The sequence below is a fragment of the Anabas testudineus genome, chromosome 4 (assembly GCF_900324465.2).
Source record: "Anabas testudineus chromosome 4, fAnaTes1.2, whole genome shotgun sequence".
Taxonomy (NCBI): Eukaryota; Metazoa; Chordata; class Actinopteri; order Anabantiformes; family Anabantidae; genus Anabas; species Anabas testudineus.
The window spans coordinates 5,926,984-5,946,654 of record NC_046613.1 but is presented as its reverse complement, the minus strand read 5'-3'; the positions used below and the strand labels follow the sequence as shown (position 1 = coordinate 5,946,654).

At 40.6% G+C, this 19,671-nt stretch overlaps 2 protein-coding genes across 3 annotated transcripts in view; one reads left to right on the top strand and one right to left on the bottom strand.

The window, feature by feature from the left end:
- Positions 1 to 12,127, top strand: part of wwc3 (WWC family member 3) — a 28,238-nt gene extending 16,111 nt beyond the window's left edge. Inside the window, exons 8-23 of the mRNA XM_026344858.1 lie at positions 46 to 119; positions 2,910 to 3,158; positions 4,537 to 4,626; positions 4,705 to 5,276; positions 5,355 to 5,475; positions 5,860 to 5,940; positions 6,034 to 6,120; positions 6,576 to 6,771; positions 6,885 to 7,055; positions 7,742 to 7,863; positions 7,970 to 8,117; positions 8,253 to 8,417; positions 8,579 to 8,671; positions 8,789 to 9,019; positions 9,092 to 9,219; positions 10,368 to 12,127. Coding sequence (XP_026200643.1) covers positions 46 to 119; positions 2,910 to 3,158; positions 4,537 to 4,626; positions 4,705 to 5,276; positions 5,355 to 5,475; positions 5,860 to 5,940; positions 6,034 to 6,120; positions 6,576 to 6,771; positions 6,885 to 7,055; positions 7,742 to 7,863; positions 7,970 to 8,117; positions 8,253 to 8,417; positions 8,579 to 8,671; positions 8,789 to 9,019; positions 9,092 to 9,219; positions 10,368 to 10,434 — 2,595 coding nt within the window. The 3' untranslated portion in view covers positions 10,435 to 12,127. The remainder of the gene's footprint in view (positions 1 to 45; positions 120 to 2,909; positions 3,159 to 4,536; positions 4,627 to 4,704; positions 5,277 to 5,354; positions 5,476 to 5,859; positions 5,941 to 6,033; positions 6,121 to 6,575; positions 6,772 to 6,884; positions 7,056 to 7,741; positions 7,864 to 7,969; positions 8,118 to 8,252; positions 8,418 to 8,578; positions 8,672 to 8,788; positions 9,020 to 9,091; positions 9,220 to 10,367) is intronic.
- On the bottom strand, positions 10,918 to 16,054 carry traf3ip2l (TRAF3 interacting protein 2-like). 2 transcript variants are annotated; one of them, XM_026344860.1, is made up of 11 exons: positions 15,854 to 16,054; positions 15,530 to 15,571; positions 14,920 to 15,018; positions 14,067 to 14,746; positions 13,883 to 13,925; positions 13,737 to 13,801; positions 13,560 to 13,657; positions 13,404 to 13,472; positions 13,067 to 13,183; positions 12,915 to 12,989; positions 10,918 to 12,758 (listed from the first exon to the last, which is right to left on the bottom strand). In XM_026344860.1, the coding sequence occupies exons 3-11, from the start codon at positions 14,982 to 14,984 to the stop codon at positions 12,612 to 12,614; spliced, it is 1,359 nt and encodes a 452-aa protein (XP_026200645.1). In that variant the 5' UTR covers positions 14,985 to 15,018; positions 15,530 to 15,571; positions 15,854 to 16,054; the 3' UTR covers positions 10,918 to 12,611. The 2 variants fall into 2 exon arrangements, with proteins under 2 accessions (XP_026200645.1, XP_026200644.1); XM_026344859.1 differs by lacking the exon at positions 15,530 to 15,571.
- Positions 16,055 to 19,671: the final 3,617 nt, after the last annotated feature.

The following is a 19,671-nucleotide window of genomic DNA, read 5'->3' as shown; positions in this document are numbered from 1 at the left end:
GTTATATAAACTGCTATGCTTTAAAGGCACTTTTAATCTTTTTAGTATGGTTCCCAAGATTCCTCGCATATGGTGGACAAAGTGAAACTCAACTGGCAGTACGAGGAAGCCAAGAAAAAGTAAGTGTGGCTGTCTGTTTGTTGTTTATCAGTCGTAGTACTATGACACACCGGCATGCAGCACTGACTCACAGGCCCTGTCAGCCCCCTCTCGTTCCTCAGTCCAGTGGGAGCACATGTTATGAATAGTATTTGCGCCTGGTGGCCATGGCTGCTGAGCGATGTCTGGCCAGCGGAATGAGCTGGGTGGTCACATTCTTGCCTGGCCACGCTGTTGCTGACTGTGTGCTGCCTTTGTGTGCACAGCCAGAGAGAGCACTGCCCAAAGCCTGCTTCAGTGCACACCCTGCTCCTCCGCAGGGTGGTTTAATACACACACTGTTTGGTTAAATATATCCCACCTCAAGCTATAGCACAGCCAAAATTATACATGGGCAAAATCAACATGAATTTTGTTTTGTTTTGTTTTTATCTCACACGGTTATAGTACACAACAAAACTGAGAACATCTCTGTGCATTATCACTAAAATGTTTAAGCGCAGTGTGTTTTAGGTGGAAGTTAAGAGTGATTAAAATTTATAATCACCACCCACAGAACCCATAGTTTACTAGTTCTGGTCTGGGTTGTGTCCAGTGTGAAATGGCTCCACATGATTGTACATTTTCTGTAAGTAAAGTAGTAAGTAAGATAGAGACCAGGTTGGGATTCTTGATAAAGATGTGGAAGGACACAGGAGCCTCAGTCACTACCCATTATAAACTGCTGCTGTAGCAGGAGGACTAGAAAGAGCAATACTACCAATAGCGAAAGGTGCAGTGACTGTCGCACAATACTTTCTTTCACTTAAGGGTTATTTGTGGAAATTAATGTTCAAGTGGATAATGTGACAGCGTGAAGTCAACCCCTGTCCAAATAACAAAACATTGTTCAAAGTAGTTCCACGGGGTCTGAATAGTGCTGAATAAAACACAGAGGTGGAAGTGTGCTGAATATGAAGCAGTGTGAGGATAAGGTATAGGGAACACAACATTTATAGATCAAACTCTGAAAGCAGGTTTGTCTCCTTTGATGCTAAAGGTGAGAGTATCGAGAGTGGAACTTTGTAACAAACTATAACCTGGCCAAATGCTTCCTTACTTAAAAAGAATGCCTTTTCAATATTTGTAGTAAAGCAGAAAAATGAGCATCAACTCTACAAAGAGCAACAGAGCGGAAAATGGCAGAATATCTCTCCACAGATTTGTGCAACATCCATGGCCAAGAGGATCCAATCTGTCGTTTAAAACAAAGACTGACACAGAAAATATATTTAAGAAACTAAATGAGGGAATCTGACTAATGAATGAGATTAATGAGATCAAATAATAGTCTCAGCTTTACATGACATTTCCGTGATATTGGCCAGGGGTGTGTACTCGGTGCATACTGCGTTTTCTAGTGATTGATACTCTGCATGTTGGACAGGGTACAGTATATCCCAGCTGTAAGGGGCAGCACTGTGATGATAGCTGAAACAGCAACAGTCACTGTGTTATTACACTGGCTCCATGCACACTTTTTTTTCTTACTAGACTCTTGTTACTGTGGTGACCCAGCAACAGCAATGCCAACCATGACATCAGGAAGGGAGGGAGACAAAGTGGGAGAGAGAGAGAGAAGGGAGACCTGTGGAAACTTGCATGCTCTGTCACTGAGTCACTCTGTCTGAAATCCAGCACATATAAACACAGTTATTTCATCTTAACGCAGGACTCTCTCCCTGAGATCCTACTTAACTCTGTCTGTCTGAAACATCTTGTTGATACACACCTGTACTGGCTGATGCAGCAGGCAGCTCAGGTAGAAATGACTACAGTCAATGCTGTCATTAGAGTGGCAGTGTGAAGTACCAGGTTTGCTTGAATATGTGGTTCGATGTAGAGCTGATCGAGAGTTTGTTCCTCTAAACTCTTGTTAAGTACATTGAGAACCTACTAACTCAATGACCATACAAACATTAATAAGCAGCCATCAAGTAAATGATTTTACTTGCAATAAAGAAACTGCAGTGTCAAAGAGAAGTGCTTTCCATTTAACGATGATGCATTTATTAGGGCGGCCAGCCAGACGGCAAGAAGAATTTACTGCACCTGTTTTTGTACAGACAAAACTGCTAGAGGCGGCTTCATATTTGACATCTAGACATGAGAATGATACAAATCAAACTCTTGGCATGTTAAGTGAATTACCATCTTTCCTAAAATGTCCAACTATTGCTTGAAAGTGACTTGTGCTTTGACTTCAAATTCAGGTTGGAGCTTCAGATTCAGTTGTGTGTGAATGAGTACAGACATGTCCATGCTGTGCTGTCTAACCAGTTACACAGATTCAGACTTGGTGATATATAATGGACAGTATTGGCCAATATACTGTGTCAATGTGCCCATTCTGGGAAGCTAACCTGTGATACTTTATGTGTGTGTGTGTGTGTGTGTGTGTGTGTGTGTGTGTAAGAAAGAGAGAGAGAGTGAGAAATACCTTTTATTTGTTAACATGCTATAGTAATGGACAGTGTGTGTTGTTTGAAGCTGATCGAAGGTGGCATATTGAAAACTGTGTGATCTGAGTTGAGGAAGAGTAGAGTAAAGGTAATTTTTCATGCTTGGCTCCTTGTACTTGAGTAACAGTGCCTTAGTTTATGTAAATAAACATTTTTAACTAAGTAGACACAGCATGGACTTCTGCTCAGTATCATCTCTGACTATAAATTTGTAAGCTGTATCTATTTTTTGCCCAGTGTCAGGTGTAAGGAGAAAAGTACAGCATGTAAACTAGTATTGTCCTCATGCCCTGTACACTGTTCCCTCAGGGTGCAGAGCATACAGCACCAGCTAGCACAGCTGGACAGTGAGAGCTGGTCGGGGCGGGCTGAGGCGGACCGTGACCGGGATTTCATACAGCTCTTGCGTGAGAAGGAGGCCCTACTGCAGGAGATCATCCTGGTCAGCAAGCAGCAGCACTCGCCTGAGACAGTGCTGCAGCTGGAGGAGGAGCGCTCTAGGCTGGAGGAGGAGGTGCAGAGGGCCCACAGCGCCCAGAGCCAGGGAGCCAATCAGAGGTGAGAATGGTCACGGGCTGTGTTGTCAAATTTTAGATTTGGACACTGGTCTTGGATGACATTTGGACGGATTAACACGTTTTTAATGTTGTCATTGTCGTGCTTGTGGATTTTTTTATTACTGTGTAAATGCAGTGTTGCAGCCTGGGTATTATTGGTATTTAAGCTGCTGCACACGTAACACATGCTGAACTTACCCAGTTATTCCATTCGTCACTGTAAACATATATTAATTGTTAATTTATTCACTCACTCGCTCAACTTTAGATTAGCAGACTGTGAGTTTGAACATAACAGTAAGATGTCACTTGTACCCCTAAGTTATTGGCTTCTGCCAGTGTATAGGTATTGAATTATTAGGATTACAGGACAATAATTCATTCAAGAACCAGTTTGCAGGTTAATAAATAACTTTGAGTAGCAGGAAAGGCCAACAGCTCCATATCAGATAACATCAATACGTTTCAAGGCACATGGCAAACTGCAGGTGTCTGCACTGCCAGGTTTAATCAACTGATTAAAATAGAAAATGTTTGAACATGAAAGTAAGTCACAAACCTATTTATGCTCTTTTTTGAAAGCATAAGTACTCCAAGGTAAATCCAATATTTCTATCTAATATTCTACAGATAGATTTGTCATTGTTTGAATATGTATGTGCGTGCACGTGTAATGCATTGTAACAAAACAGTGGTGATAAACCCTAGCAAGCTGAAGGACTGCATCCGTCTCCTAGTTCCATACCACATGCTAATTGTTGCCAGGTTTTGCCCATGTGGTTTGTTTATACTGGAAACGTCCCAAACTAAAGTAGACTCACAACAATATGCATACTAAAAACACTAGATTTTTCACCTCTATGTACAATCTGGTGAAAAACTCACAGTTTAAGTTAAGTTAACTTGTACAGGTTTATTAACAGTGCCTTAACATCAGTGTATTATTAGTCAGTGTGTACAGTGTGATTTTTTTTTATTTATTTATTGGAACATAGCACAAAATAGAGTGAAGTGAGCTGATGTGGGACAAACAAATCAGATGACTCTACTTCCATGGGAAACCATTTTGTGTCTTATGTGTTCACTATCAGGTTATCTGTTAGTTTTGCAGTAAAGCTCTGTAGTTGGATCAGAAATACTGGTGCCCTCATAGCTCCATTTTATTGTGTAAGATGAAAACATTGTGCTTTCTGATAAGGGCCTGCTGGCTGTGACCTTTTTAGTGGGTAAAAGCAGAGCACATATAGACATGATTGTTATGGTTCTTAGTTTAGACCACACAGCTAGTTCTGCAGTGTAGCCCAACAGAACAAAGGGAGATGCTGACCCAAGTGCTCGTTCAATATATTTAATTTGTTATGTGTCCATGTTCACGACAGGATGCTGCAGCAGGAGAAGAGGAACGTCCTGCTGAGGCAGCTGGAGGAGGCAACACGCATCACCACCTACCTTCACTCCCAGCTGAAAAGGTGAGGCGCACACTCATTATCTGAGTCCGTTTTTTCACTGCAGTTCTGTATCGTTACTTCACTTTTTCTCATCTCCAGCCTGTCCGCCAGTTCTCTGACGGTGTCGTCCAGCAGCAGCCGTGGCTCCCTGGCTTCCAGTCGGGGTTCCCTGGCGTCGAGCCGAGGCTCTCTCAGCTCCATCAGTTTCAGTGATATCTATGGTATCCCCCAGTATGAACGCCACGAGGGGGCAGGCGAGCCCTTCGAGCCCCACCTGCGCTACCTGCTGCCCCCAGAGGCAGTATCCAGAGACTGTTCCATGTTCTCCTCTGACCCCTTGACTCAGAACAAAACCAAGCGCTCCCATGACACCCCGCAATCCCTAGCCTCGCTCTCCTCCCGCTCCTCACTTTCCTCCCTGTCACCACCCAGCTCTCCCATGGACACGCCCTACCACTCTGCCCCTCAGGACTGCCCCCTCACCCAGATGACGGAGGAATATATGGAGCAGGCGGGTCGTGGCCTGTTAGAGGGGCTAAGAGCACAGTCACAAACCCTGTCACACACCTCCATGCTGAGCAGCGAGGACACGGTCAGCCCTGCTGCTGTGCATCAACTGGACAACAAGAGTCACAGAGACAGTGGAGCTCAGGGGGCTTTTACCTCCACAGGCAAGTAAAAGACAGCTGATACCCGTCACAAAAAATGTAGACGAGCTGCGAGCTAACGGTGTGGGTTTTCCTCCTTAGGCGTGACTCTAAGAGGAAACAGTGCCAACAGAAGTGGCAGGAGGGCCAGGAGAGTCTCTGCAGGCATGTCTGAAGATGCACTGGCCACGGACAGTGGCGTCTTCGAGGCCTGGGGCAGGAGGTGAGAGGAAGACCTAACAATGCTGAAACAGAACAAAAACACCAGACTCTATGGAGTAGCTGCGCCTCCCAGTGACTAAAGAAATAACTACAACTCCCAAAATAAGCACTTGAAGCTTTAATGTGTGTTTAATGTTTATCCTTTAGTGCTTGTGGGATTTAATGCCTCTGCACATTATTAATGCCAGTATCTTTAAAATAGTTTTTAAATAGTGATCATGTAAAGTTTAGGTAGTAGTAAGAAGAGGAAGTCTGAGATAGATGCATAGATTTGTTCTGGATCATGATGTTTGGGTTACTGGATTTTCTTCCCATTATTACAGAAACGCTTGTGTCCAGTAAAAGAGGAAAACAGTTTATTTCCTTGTTGTTGTTTCTCCAACAGGGTAGAAGAGTCTGAGGAGATGTCATACATGAAAGAGCTGACACCAGTGAGCGAGCCCACCCAGATCCAGCTAGGACTGCTGTGGGTAAACTGTATACGCTGTATGTGGGTGGCATGCTTATTCACTGTTAGTGTATAACTCCATGTCGCTCTGTTGTACTTTCCTCTGTACAGGTGGGAGTCGAATTCACAGTCCCTCCGACTGCATCTGCTACAGCTCAAGAATTTGAACAGGACAGCTGTGAGAGACGGCTATAAAGTGTGAGTACTTTAAACTCAGAGATTAAAGACGCTGTTTCCATACTTTAGCTTAGCATAAAGACTAAAAACAAGGGGGGCTGCTAGCTTCACCCTGCCGAATGGTAGGAGAAGACTCGACACTGTTGCCAGTTTGAGGGTTCTTCACCTAATTTGGGCTTGTTTTACTATTTTGGCTGAATCCTCTAGTAAACACGTTGCATTGACTCTGGATGGCTCAAGACAGGACTAATAACTGATGACTGACAGAACCAAACATTTTATTCTGGTATAGTTGTATATTTGTAGAGTTTTGGGTTGAAGTGTAATGTTAAACAAAAGACTTTATTTGTCAGTGTTGAGTCATTTTACATTGTTACAACATGTTTGCGTACAGTAAATTGACCATTTTAGTCAGCCTCTAAATCTTACATTATGTCTGTCACTTTGTATTTATCTTTTGATCTGTTCGTGTTCAGGTATGTGAAGGTGCACTTGATTCCACTGGATACCAGCAGAGCCTGTGCTTTTTACTGTTGTACAGCATTGGAGCCACAATCCCAGATGAGTTTTAACGAAGGCTTCAGAATTCCTGTCCCTGCAAACGCCCTGGTGGTGTGCGCACTTCAGCTGTCCATCTGCTCGCTGGGACCTCAGGCTCAGGAGGAACTACTGGTGGGTCTGAAATACTGAGCAGCAAGTAGAAATTGGAGCTGGCCCTGTAGCCGTGATGCAGCTCAGACTTATTCATCTAAACTGAGATAAGAAAACTCTGTGTGTTACTACAGGGCACAGCCCAGTTGAGCTTGGCAGATTGTGAGGGAAACGCAGAGATGGTTTACCACTGGCTGCGAGTCCAGATGTTGAGTGGGACAGAGTCTCAGAGGCCTGAACAGAAAAGCCTCAGCCACCGCAGACACGACGACAGCCAAGAAGACGAGCAAAGACCCAGGACCATGGTAGACACCTTCTGAATACACGTTTCCCATCTGTCTCTTCACTAGCATCTATCAAATTTAAGTTACACTGCAATAAAAATATATATTTTTAAATGTTATATAAAAAGGGGGCAAAGGAGTTTGTTAGATTTCCCCACAGTCAGAAATGACACTGTATTTCATGTCTTGATGTAGACGAGAAGAAATAGTTTGGCTCTTGAGAAGGTATAAATGTTAAGGAGTGTTTCACATCCTCAAGAGAACTTTTTGGGCTTCACCATAATCAATAGTATCAAACGAAAATAAAACAATTGTACCTAAAACTAATCAGTGTTGCAGATAAAAAAAATATCCACATATATATCCATATAAAATTTCCAGTGGGATAATGTTCTAGTCCAGCTGTTCTAAAACCACCAGGACAAAATTACAGACTAAAACCAGCCCTCTACTGAATCCATCTGCTGAAATAATCAATTTAATGTATGAAATGATTTACTTTAACATAATCCCTACACGCTGTTGCTACGCAGTGTTTAGCCTACAGTCTGCAGGTGTGCAGCTTATTAGAGTGAGTAATTGACAAGAATGTGCCTCACAGGCCAAACAAGTCTTCACACTGCAGCTTCACCCCATGCTAACTGTCAGAGGAGGAATGTTGACAGCATAAAGATGGTATGTGATAGCTTTGTTCTGTGACATTACAGGACACTGTATCCTCAATACTGTCACGCACCGCTGCCACCACCCACTTGGAGGAGCGGGATGCAGAGATGGGGTTGCAGAGACTGGAGAGGAAGGATGAGCCAGGAGAGGCGGCGTCTGAGAGGTGACGGCGTTTTCTGCTCGACTCAAATTCTTTCACATCAGATACGCCGTTGGCTTCTTTTTGCCTCCAGCGTACGTGCATTTCTTGACAAGGGTGTGTGTTGCAGGAGTTGGCAGGCAGAGTCTGTGGACAGCGGTTGCAGCAACAGCACAGCATTCACAGCTCCCTGCTCAGAGGGCCTGTGTGTAGAGGGCATCTGCATCACCACTGGAGGGCGCTGTGACCAGACAAGCAGCAAACTCTGTACAGTGAAGGTAAAGTCTGCAGCAGTGGAAGTGTGTAGCTGCACAGTTCCTGTTTGCAAACGAGGATGCATGTGCATCATTAAGACTATGATATCATAACAGTTTATATATGGACACTTTACACAACTTGACGCATTGTTGCAGGTGGAGAAGGCCACCATGACTGAAGGTCTGTTCCCAGAGCCGGTGCGAATCCGACCCAAGGAACGGGGAGGACGCTGGGGTCACGCCTCCCCCTTTATGCGCGGCAGCACCATTGTTCGCTCTCAGACCTTCTCGCCCGGGGCTCGTAGTCAGTATGTGTGCAGGGTGAGTTTCTGCAAACACGAAAAGTGTTTACAATGCCCATAATTTTCAGCCTGTGTGTAGAAGAGGCAGCACTGACATTTATTACTAAGCTGTTCATATTTGTTTTGACAGGTATGTGTGAATGCCTACTCTGCATAAAATGACTCTGATTTACTTTTCAGCTATATCGCAGCGACAGCGACAGCTCAACTCTACCAAAGAAATCACCTTTTGTCCGAAACACTTTGGAAAGAAGAACGCTGCGATATAAGCAGGTACAGCCTGACTGTCACTAATCAGGACCATACAGTATGTCAGAGTGTGTTTAGTGTCTAGGTCCTGAGCTGTGTTTGTGTGTGTGTGTGTGTGTGTGTGTGTGCTTGTGTCAGCAGCAGTCATACCGCTCCTCCCTGGCCGAGCAGCCCACCCGTACCTCCCTGGACCTGGAGCTGGATCTCCAGGCCTGCAGGACGCGTCAGAGGCAGCTCATGGAGGAGCTGAGTGCCCTGAGGGAGCTGAAGCTGCGACTGGAGGAGCCTCAAGCCAGGGAGGCCACCGAGCTCCCACACTGGGCCCTGAGGGACGAGCGCTTCCGCTGCTTGCTCAGAGAGGCCCAGAGACAGGTTAGACAGGCTTTACAAGGCATGTGGAATTCAGCCTCATCCAGCACCAGTTGACTTGTTTCTGTTGTACAGGCTGGCCAAAGCAAGCAGGAGCAACGTCAGGAGGAGGCGGCGGAGAGGAGGCTGAGGAAGGCGTCCAAAGAGGTTCTGCAGATGAGGGGGCAGAGCCAGAAGGAGCCCCTACCTGTGCAGACATTCAGGTGGGAAGTGAAATGAGTCAGACTCTTATTTTAGCTTAACACTAATTAAAGTGAAAGTGACACAGTGAAATTAGGGCACTTTCAGGTTCATGAAGGCAGCATAGCTCCAGTAAAAATTGGAACAATTCATACAGTAGGTATGATAATTACCTAAGAATTATCAAGATAATGTCTTACAGAGGACTGTTGGCCACCACCCACACCACTCCTACGTGCTTTGTTAGATCAGGAGTTGAAGAAACATTTTAACCTCAGCCACGTTGTGTTGGGAAATGGAAATGTTTTCTTTTTTTTCTTTTTCAACTGACGTCAATCATCAACAAGTTTGTCTGTGAGCTAATATGAGCTCAAGTGTGGTCAAACCATATTGCCATTGATACAATGAACATTTATAGCCAATTATTTGTCACAGTTAGACTCCATCTAACTGTGACAAATAATAACAGTTAGACTCCATCTAACTGTGACAAATAATAACAGTTAGACTCCATCTAACTGTGACAAATAATAACAGTTAGACTCCATCTAACTGTGGGTCAGAAATAGACTGAAGGAGTGTTCATGCTAAAATGTTAAATTGGAAGGTAAAAAAAATCTGAGGCATCATCTTTGAGGGTGCAGAAAGTCTCTTTTTTCTAACTTTGGTCAGTTGTTGTCGGCCTTCATTCTGCAATGAATAAATCAGCAGATACTTACTCTCATTTTCACTTCCACACAAGCCTTCAGAAACTTCTTTAGATTCAACAAAGATGCCGACTTGACGTCAAAGTATCCTAAAAACATAAAGTTGCCCCGTGAAGGTTTTTTTTGTAAATAAGATTTCTGTTTACATTCACAAAGCCTGCAACGTGTCTCTGAGGGGTCTGACTAACTTGTTGAGTGCATTTCTTTCCTTGTAAAACATTTGTACATTATTTGCCTGCTGTCCCGCCTTTGCTTGTTGGCCCATTACCAACACCTGTTAGTCAAATTGTGTGAAACCACTTAGAGGAACATGGATAGCATCAAAATGGGAATCTACTTCTAAAAACACAGCTGTTGTGCTACTGGAGAGTAACGACTTTAAAGCTCACTAACAACTTGATGATGCACAACACCATGCCTTGTGTTCAACTGCTGGTTAACAGGCTTTACTTCTTTGTCTGCAGAGAGAAGATGGCTTTTTTCACAAGACCAAGGTTCAACATACCTCCCTTGCCAGCAGACGATGTATGAGCGATGGCCTCTGTATTGCGTAACTAAACATGAAGTATTTGTCAAATGTTTTTGAGCTCATGAAGTACAAAGTTCCTTCTACCAAGGACACGGGCAGGGTGACACACAGATGATGTTAAAGATTAGAAGGCTTCCCATTTACTAGAGGTGTTTGTGCGACTGTTCCTCTACACACAGACACACAGGAATCGAGAACAGCACAGCTGTTGATTTCCCTCCACGAGGAGACAGTATGAGTTACTTCTGTTTGTGCTTACAAAAAGGCTGGAAGACGGGAACAAAGGTCGGTTTGAACAAATTCACTGTACTGTAACTTATTTTATAGTACTTTTCCTTGAAGGAAATAAAAGAAAACGCTTCCTGCTTTTTAAATGTATTTTGTAGCTTTGAACAAATAGCACTTCTGTGTTTTTACATACAGTAAAATGGAACTATTGTCTGATTTTCTGTTACCTAATTCTTAAGAGTTATTTACATCAAATGTCACTTTGTAATCCACTTTTATTACAGATGTCATTGTCCTTTTGTTATGTTATTAAAATTAATATTATTTCATGTACTTTTCAATATATGGATGAATATATGAAACACTGTATTCAGATTTTTTTATGATGTATGAACATCTGCGGTGTTACCTCTTGTGAAGATAAAATCATTAAACCACCTTCATGCTTTTTTTTTTTAATCAGTTTGGTTTTGGTAAACACGATTTAATTACAGACAAACCAGCGCTGGGATGCAGATCATTTTCATCATGTTAAATGTGTCACAATCTTACATGTGATTTTTTTGGCAACCACAAACACGTCGTGATGACCCATTTGAGTCTGAACTCGCAGTTCTTGAGAAGCCGTACCACACAGCAGACAGGCAGCTGTGTCAGCTACTTATCTTGATACAACATCCTGTTTGAGCTTCTCCACATAAGCCACCAGAAGCTGAGGAGAGGCACAGTCTCACTGTAATGTAGTCCTACTCTGCTCTCTCTGATGAAGAATAAACCGCACGCGCACACACACACACAGAGCCATTTCTGCACTGAATAGCACAGCACAGCTAAACGTTCACGTTCTCATGGCTCATTCCCAAACAGAAAAATGCCCACAAAGGCCTGCAGGCAAACCAGTTCCAGGTCTCTGCTTGTCTGTGGGTAACTGCCAAGTTTGAGGCCAGCTTCCAACAAGAGCAGAGGTTTGTGACACAGCTGCGAACACACCATCCAATGCCATAGTTTGAATTATTAGAAAATGACATTTATTTTGATATAAAATCCACCCAGAATTATTCCAGTGCAGAAATAAAATATCCTTAACAATCTTCGCCTGGTGGTAAACTATTTATCGCTTATCAATGTCATTAATGGGTTAATACGTTTCTGTAACTTTGAAACGTGACAAACTTGAACTAGGTCTCTGTGCTTATCAGTTAAAATCACGACCGCTCCTCGGGTGCACTGTGCCTGTAAAAACCACGTTTTCATGAGAAAGAGAAACTGCAAATTATTCTGAGGAAAAAAACTGAAAATAAATACCATAATTTAATACTAGATGTGGACACAATAAAATATACAATGATGATGCTGCCTACAGAATAAAAAGGGTGTAAAAGACCAAAATAAATCTATGAATACAAACTGAAATCTAATTGAATAATGTCTAATATTGTAGCACGTTGGCTGCACAGTGCCATAAAAGAACTCCTCAAAATAAAACATTAGCTCCACACCGTTGGACAGCTGTTTGCTTTGGACAGACACTAATAAGAGAGACAATATGATGGAGGCAGCATATGTGTCAATGTTTACATCTCATAAATGAAAGACCTGCTGATCTACTGTGTAAATATGCAGTCATCCATCATATCCGTTGGATATTGTATACGTACCCTGTACGTCGCTTTGGATAAAAGAGTCTCCCAAATGACTAAATGTCTAAATTTTTTTTTTTTTTATAAATATATAACGTGCACAGGAGTCCCAGTAAAACAGGAAAAATCTCTCATTTTCCATCAACGCTGGAACTTCTCTGTGCATCATGTGGAATTAAAAGGCAACAATGTGTCAGGAGAGAAGTTCACACAGCTCCCTTAACAGAACAACTTCTAAAACACACACACAGTGTCCAACCAGTCGCTTTCTAGAAAGACAGTTCTGGATATAGTCCAGCTCAGTTGTCTCTCTATATGGGAATGGAAACAATAGTTGGGAGCTCTCCAATGGGAGGTGGGTTATACTTCTCGACCCTCATCAGCCGTCGTAAAATGTCATCCCGATCACGCGGCCATCCGTACACATGTGTGTTCTGAAGCCAGTTAGGGACGTGACACTGTGACAACAAAAAACAAGATTTAAAAAAAGGGAACAGGCTGATAAAAATCCTCATGTTGCCCAGAATGTGTTGTTATTACAAATTACAGTTTACAGGTACTCTTTAGCTCTCTCTCTCTCTCTCTCTCTCCTGTCATGGAGCAGGTAAACTAACCTTTTTAGCCCCGGGGAACAAAATGGGAATGAACCTGAAATTCTTGCTTCCATTCTGGATGAACTCATTCTGGAGCTGAAAAACATGCAGAAACCATGAATTACAAAACAGGAATAATATTAAATACCAGTTGGTGCGTGTGAAGTGCTGACCTGTTTGTGTATGTAGACGGTGTTGAAAGTCCTCTCATCGTTCTCAAGGCCAACAGGGGAGGCTGTGACAGTCTCATAGTACTTGGGACTAATGATGATGATGATCAGATATTCCTTCTGGAAGAGGAAACAACACAACCACAAGCAAGAGTCAATAAATCTGCCTGTCACTCAGCTATTTTCATTCTTGTGTTACAATTAAAGCTGCTTGATAAAACACGCTCTCTCTTGCAGCAAGAAAAAAGAAAGAGCTCAAAGAGACTTCCTGTAGCTGGCCAGATTACAGCATTCAAAGTCGTGTGGGAAGAGAGACTGAGAAAGCGCTGACGTTTCTTACCTCACTCAGGTACCGCTCCATGAAGTCTATCTTGCTTATACTCCTGAACTGCTGCTCAAAAATGTCAATCTGAGAAAACCAAAAAACAAGCAGAGGTCAAAAGGTTACTGAGCAGCTACTGAGCTGAAACATAAAAACAAAAACGTCGGTACTTACATGTGTGTCAAAGCCGTTGTGTCGCAGCAGAGCCACAAATTTGATGATCTCATTGACATGCTTGTCGTTGTCAGCCTCGTAGGTAACAAAGATCTTCCCTGTGTTGAAGAGCAACAGACAGGCAGTGAGTGTCAGAAGCAGTCAGTGATCTGATGGTCAGGCGTGCTGAACACTTACTCTGCTCCAGGGACAGTGGAGTGCTATAGGCAGCGTGCTTCTCTTTAACTGGAACATTGTGACCACTGCACAGACACCAAGGTCAAATCTTTAATAACTGCAACATGTGGTGTGATGCAGAATAATTATTATAAAAAATAACTCACATCTGTGTGTATGGCGCTGCAGGGAGTCTACAGTCCCCTGGATCTGAAGCGGCAGAAGACAGAAGTCAGGACATTTGTGGCCTCCTGCTTTTAATTATGTTGTGTGATGAACAGAACACTAATCTACAGCTCATGTCCTTCTCCGTGGTCGACACGCAGCTGATAAACAGATACGCACACTTACAGTATGGGCTGAGCTCTGGGTGTTGCTGAGGCCACGGGTGCTTATTGGCCAAATGCGCCCCGCTGAAGGAGTCTGCAGGGCACTGTGCGCAGCAGGCGGCTCCCTGAGGTGAGCACGAGTACGGAGATAGGGTGTGGTGACACAAGTTGGCCGAAGGTGGGTTGGAGCGCAAAGACAGCGGCTGCTCGAGGCTGCTCACATTGGTGCTGTGGCTGCCAGGCAGGGACAGGAACTTGCACCTGGACTGGCAGCTCGCTCCAGAACAGCTGGAGAACTCTTTGTCACTCAGACAGGATGGCAGGCTGTTGTGATACCCCGACCAGCTGCTGGCAAAGCTCGGGTGGAGCCACCGCCCTTCATCCTGGCTGGGGAATGGAGTGGGCTGGCTGTACACAGCAGGAAAACTGTGATGACGTGGGTAGGAGTTGTAGCTCAGGCCGAGTTGAGGCAGAGAGGAGTTGTGTTTATTTTCTTGCTCTCTGCGCAGCAACTGTCTGCTGAGCAGGGAGTCACCAGCGAAGGAGACGTCCTCTGGAGGAGGGCGGTGGCCATCATGTTTCGAGGTGGAGTCTGGCTTGTGGACAAAGCTGTCTTCTCCTTGCCCTTTGCTCATGGTCTCATCGTCCTCTTCGGGAGTGTTGCGGTGGCTGCTCAGGTATCTGCGTAGCTGGCTGAGGTGACTGTGAGTGAAGAGAAAAGTGGTCACATCGTAGAAAAAATGTTATTCAGGACCACAGAGATCCAGTGCAACAGCTGCTTCGCACTTTTCTAACAGCTCCGTTTGTAATTGTTTACCATCAGGTGAGAAATCTACTTCTGTAACGTCCGACAGCCCATCTGCTGTCACGCTCACCTATTTGGTGCTGGAGCCGAGTAGACTGAAGTGGGCAGCATCACTGGACCTCTTCGTCCTGTCATCCATGTGTGTTGGGTTTAAGCCGCATCTGAAGTCCTGTAAAGAACACCTGATTTAAAGCACAGCCTCCGTGAATAGCTCAGATCAGCTATGTTAGCTGTGTAAGAGCGTCATAAAGCAGTTTTCTTCTAACAGCCCACACTCCTGCTACCGTTCTGATCGACATGAGAGCATATCTGACAAAATGACTCCCACACAGGGGACTTTTCCCTAAAGGTTCGGTGGTGAATACTCAGGTGACAAATTCATTCACATGTTGGAATAAGGAAATGGTGGCTCTCACACACAGAAGCAAAACTATGATGGAAATTCAAACCACAAAACTTCCAGAAGATAAAACTTATCAGTGAGATTCTACGTAATGTCAAGACTGAGTAATAATAACACAACACTGTAGCCTCAGTGTATTAACACAGGAGGAAAGTCACATTTCCCACACACAGTAAACGCATTCAAAATGCATTTGATTTAACAAGGTCACACAGGCATTTTTCCACTTCTTCACTGTATAACAAGCCTACTTAATATGAATTTAGGACTGTACAACCTCAGCTTAGGTGGGTTTACCTTCCAATACACCCGAAGGTTCCTGTAAATGTAAATACAGAGTCACTGAAAGCCTCTTTGTGGTCGCACACTTTCCACTGTGACTGACCCAGATATGTCTTCAAACTTCTTCATGAACCTCTTCTTCTCTTCTCTTCACCTCACTTCATGACTTTATCCCACAGTGAGAGGCCGTCGGTCAAATAAAACGCATTGAAATTCAACTACTACTGGTAGTAGAGGTGTAAATCAGTGTTTTTCTGTATCGCAGCTACTTTTGACTAATTATTAGTTCATTTCTATCAACAGGAACTTGTTGACTTACCGCCGCTGCGTCAGCGCTGCTACAGGTAACTCTGCTGCGTCCTCACCGTCCGGAATCAGTGATAACAACAACTACAACTGTCACTGACACTGTCGATGAACACAAATGGACAAGTGGACTTTATTTGACGAGTCTCCAAACAAGATGAAACATTATTGACGCGCTGGGTACGTTTGATCTTTAGTTCAGCGCAGAGAAGCACCGCCCCCCTGACAAACCCCGCCTTCACAGCCGCGGCCAAGTGTGTGTGCGTGTGTGTTACTGATGTTGTGGGGACTTTAGTAGAGTAAAGTAAAGCAAAGTAAAGTAAAGTAAAGGTAAAGTAAAGGTAAGTAAGTAAAGTAAAGTAAAGGTAAAGTAAAGGTAAAATAAAGGTAAAGTAAAGTAAAGTAAAGTAAAGTAAAGGTAAAGTAAAGGTAAAATAAAGGTAAAGTAAAGTAAAGTAAAGTAAAGGTAAAGTAAAGGTAAAATAAAGTAAAGGTAAAGTAAAGTAAAGTATAACAAAAAGGTAAAGTAAGGTAAATAAAGGTAAGTAAAGTAAAGTAAAGTAAAGTAAAGTAAAGTAAGTAAAAGGTAAAAGTTAAATAAAATAAAGTAAAGTAAAGTAAAGTAAAGTAAAGTAAAAGTAAGTAAGTAGAAGTTAAAAAAAGTAAAGTAAAGTAAAGTAAAGGTAAAGTAAAGTAAAGTAAAGTAAAGTAAAGTAGAGTAAAGTAGAGTAAAGTAAAATAAAGTAAAGGTAAAATAAAGGTAAAATAAAGGTAAAGTAAAGTAAAGTAAAGTAAAGTAAAGGTAAAGTAAAGGTAAAATAAAGGTAAAGTAAAGTAAAGTAAAGTAAAGGTAAAGTAAAGTAAAGGTAAAATAAAGGTAAAGTAAAGTAAAGTAAAGTAAAGTAAAGGTAAAATAAAGGTAAAGTAAAGTAAAGTAAAGTAAAGTAAAGGTAAAGTAAAGGTAAAATAAAGGTAAAGTAAAGTAAAGTAAAGTAAAGTAAAGTAAAGTAAAGTAAAGGTAAAAGTTAAATAAAATAAAGTAAAGTAAAGTAAAGTAAAGTAAAGGTAAAGTAAAGGTAAAGTAAAGGTAAAATAAAGGTAAAGTAAAGTAAAGTAAAGTAAAGTAAAGGTAAAGTAAAGGTAAAATAGTAAATAAGTAAAGTAAGAAGTAAAGTAAAGTAAAGTAAAGGTAAAGTAAAGGTAAAGTAAAGGTAAAGTAAAGTAAAGTAAAGTAAAGTAAAGTAAAGGTAAAAGTTAAATAAAATAAAGTAAAGTAAAGTAAAGTAAACTAAAAGTTAAATAAAGTAAAGTAAAGTAAAGGTAAAGTAAAGGTAAAATAAAGGTAAAGTAAAGTAAAGTAAAGTAAAGTAAAGTAAAGTAAAGTAAAGTAAAGTAAAGTAAAGTAAAGTAAAGTAAAGTAAAGTAAAAGTAAAGTAAAATAAAGTAAAGTAGAGTAAAGTAAAGTAAAGTAAAGTAAAATAAAGTAAAGTAAAGTAAAATAAAGTAAAGTAAAGTAAAGGTTAAATAAAGTAAAGTAAAAGTAGAGGTAAAGTAGAGTAAAGTAAAGAAAGTAAAGGTAAAGTAAAGTAAAGTAAAGTAAAAGTAAAGTAAAGTAAAGGTTAAATAAAGTAAAGTAAAGTAAAGTAAAGTAAAGTAAAGTAAAAGTAAAGTAAAGTAAAGGTACAGTAAAGTAAAAGTAAAGTAAAGTAAAAGTAAAGTAAAGGTAAAGTAGAGTAAAGTAAAGGTTAAATAAAGTAAAGTAAAGTAAAGTAAAGGTAAAGTAGAGTAAAGTAAAGTAAAGGTAAAGTAGAGTAAAGTAAAGTAAAGTAAAGGATAAAGTAAAGTAAAGTAAAGTAAAGTAAAGGTAAAGTAGAGTAAAGTAAAGTAAAGTAAAGGTAAAGTAAAGTAAAGTAAAGTAAAGTAAAGTAAAGGTAAAGTAGAGTAAAGTAAACTAAAGGTAAAGTAGAGTGAAGTAAAGGTAAAGTAAAGTAAAGGTAAAGTAAAGTAAAGGTAAAGTAAGGTAAAGTAAAGTAAAATAAAGTAAAGGTAAAATAAAGGTAAAGTAAAGTAAAGGTAAAGTAGAGTAAAGTAAAGGTTAAATAAAGTAAAGTAAAGTAAAGGTTAAATAAAGTAAAGTAAAGTAAAGTAAAGGTTAAATAAAGTAAAGTAAAGGTTAAAAAAAGTAAAGTAAAGTAAAGGTAAAGTAAAGTAAAGGTTAAATAAAGTAAAGTAAAGGTAAAGTAAAGGTAAAGTAAAGTAAAGTAAAGGTTAAATAAAGTAAAGTAAAGTAAAGTAAAGGTAAAGTAAAGGTAAAGTAGAGTAAAGTAAAGTAAAGTAAAGGTAAAGTAGAGTAAAGTAAAGTAAAGTAAAGTAAAGGATAAAGTAAAGTAAAGTAAAGGTAAAGTAAAGTAAAGGTTAAATAAAGTAAAGTAAAGTAAAGGATAAAGTAAAGTAAAGTAAAGTAAAGTAAAGGTAAAGTAAAGTAAAGTAAAGTAAAAAGTAAAGTAAAGTAAAGTAAAGTAAAGTAAAGTAAAGTAAAGGTAAAGTAAAGTAAAGTAAAGGTAAAGTAAAGTAAAGTAAAGTAAAGTAAAGTAAAGGTAAAGTAAAGTAAAGTAAAGTAAAGTAAAGTAAAGGTAAAGTAAAGTAAAGTAAAGGTAAAGTAAAGTAAAGTAAAGTAAAGTAAAAAGTAAAGTAAAGTAGAGTAAAGTAAAGTAAAGTAAAGGTAAAGTAGAGTAAAGTAAAGGTAAAGTAGAGTAAAGTAAAGTAAAGTAAAGTAAAGGTAAAGTAAAGTAAAGGTAAAGTAGAGTAAAGTAAAGGTAAAGTAAAGTAAAGGTAAAGGTAAAGTAGAGTAAAGTAAAGTAAAGTAAAAAGTAAAGTAAAGTAAAGTAGAGTAAAGTAAAGTAAAGGTAAAGTAGAGTAAAGTAAAGGTAAAGTAGAGTAAAGTAAAGTAAAGTAGAGTAAAGTAAAGGTAAAGTAAGGTAAAGTAAAGGTAAAATAAAGTAAAGGTCAAATAAAGGTAAAGTAAAGTAAAGGTAAAGTAGAGTAAAGTAAAGCAGAGGTGGTGAGGAAAGAAGGACTTTGACTCAAGTGCAACTTTGAGGTATTTGTACTGTACTGGATAACTGGGATTTTTGTTACTTTTACTCTAGTACAATTTACAGGGGGATTATTGTAGTGATCTTGTAAACTCTCAAATGTTTTTTTAATTATAATTTAACCACCTATCAGTCCATTAAGTAGTTAAGATCAATTGCAGATAAGCTGTTTGTTCACTCTAAGTCTCTGTGGGAGGGCAGATCTCTGTTCATATTTGAATGATTTGATTCCATACTTTATTGATCCCCTTAGGGAAATGGGTGTTTGTGCAGCTGCAGTAGATGATGGTGCTACTGTGAGGTTTTGGTGTCTTGTTCAAGGACTCCTCAACATGTAGTCTGGGGTTAATGCATGACTGCTGCACCAAATGAGCTACATGTCGCGCCTAATTAATTACTTCTTACCAACATATTTTTCACTTATATAAGCATGTCAAACAAATATGGACTACACATCTACATATCTGTTGTCAACAGCATTAAGTTCAGTAACTATATTTAAGTATTTATACTTTTGTACTGTGTACATTTTAAAGCATGTCTTTATTACTTCAACTTGAGTAAAGAATTTGCAGTGGTACTTTTACTTGTAGTGGAGTATATTTAAAGCTAATTCTTGCCCTTTAACTTGAGTACTGAGTTTAATCAGTACGTTAAGGTCAGAGTAGGGGCATGGGTTATGGTTACCCTCACTCTGAGCAGTGGTTAAGGTTAAGGTTAAGGTTAGGGAAGGCTC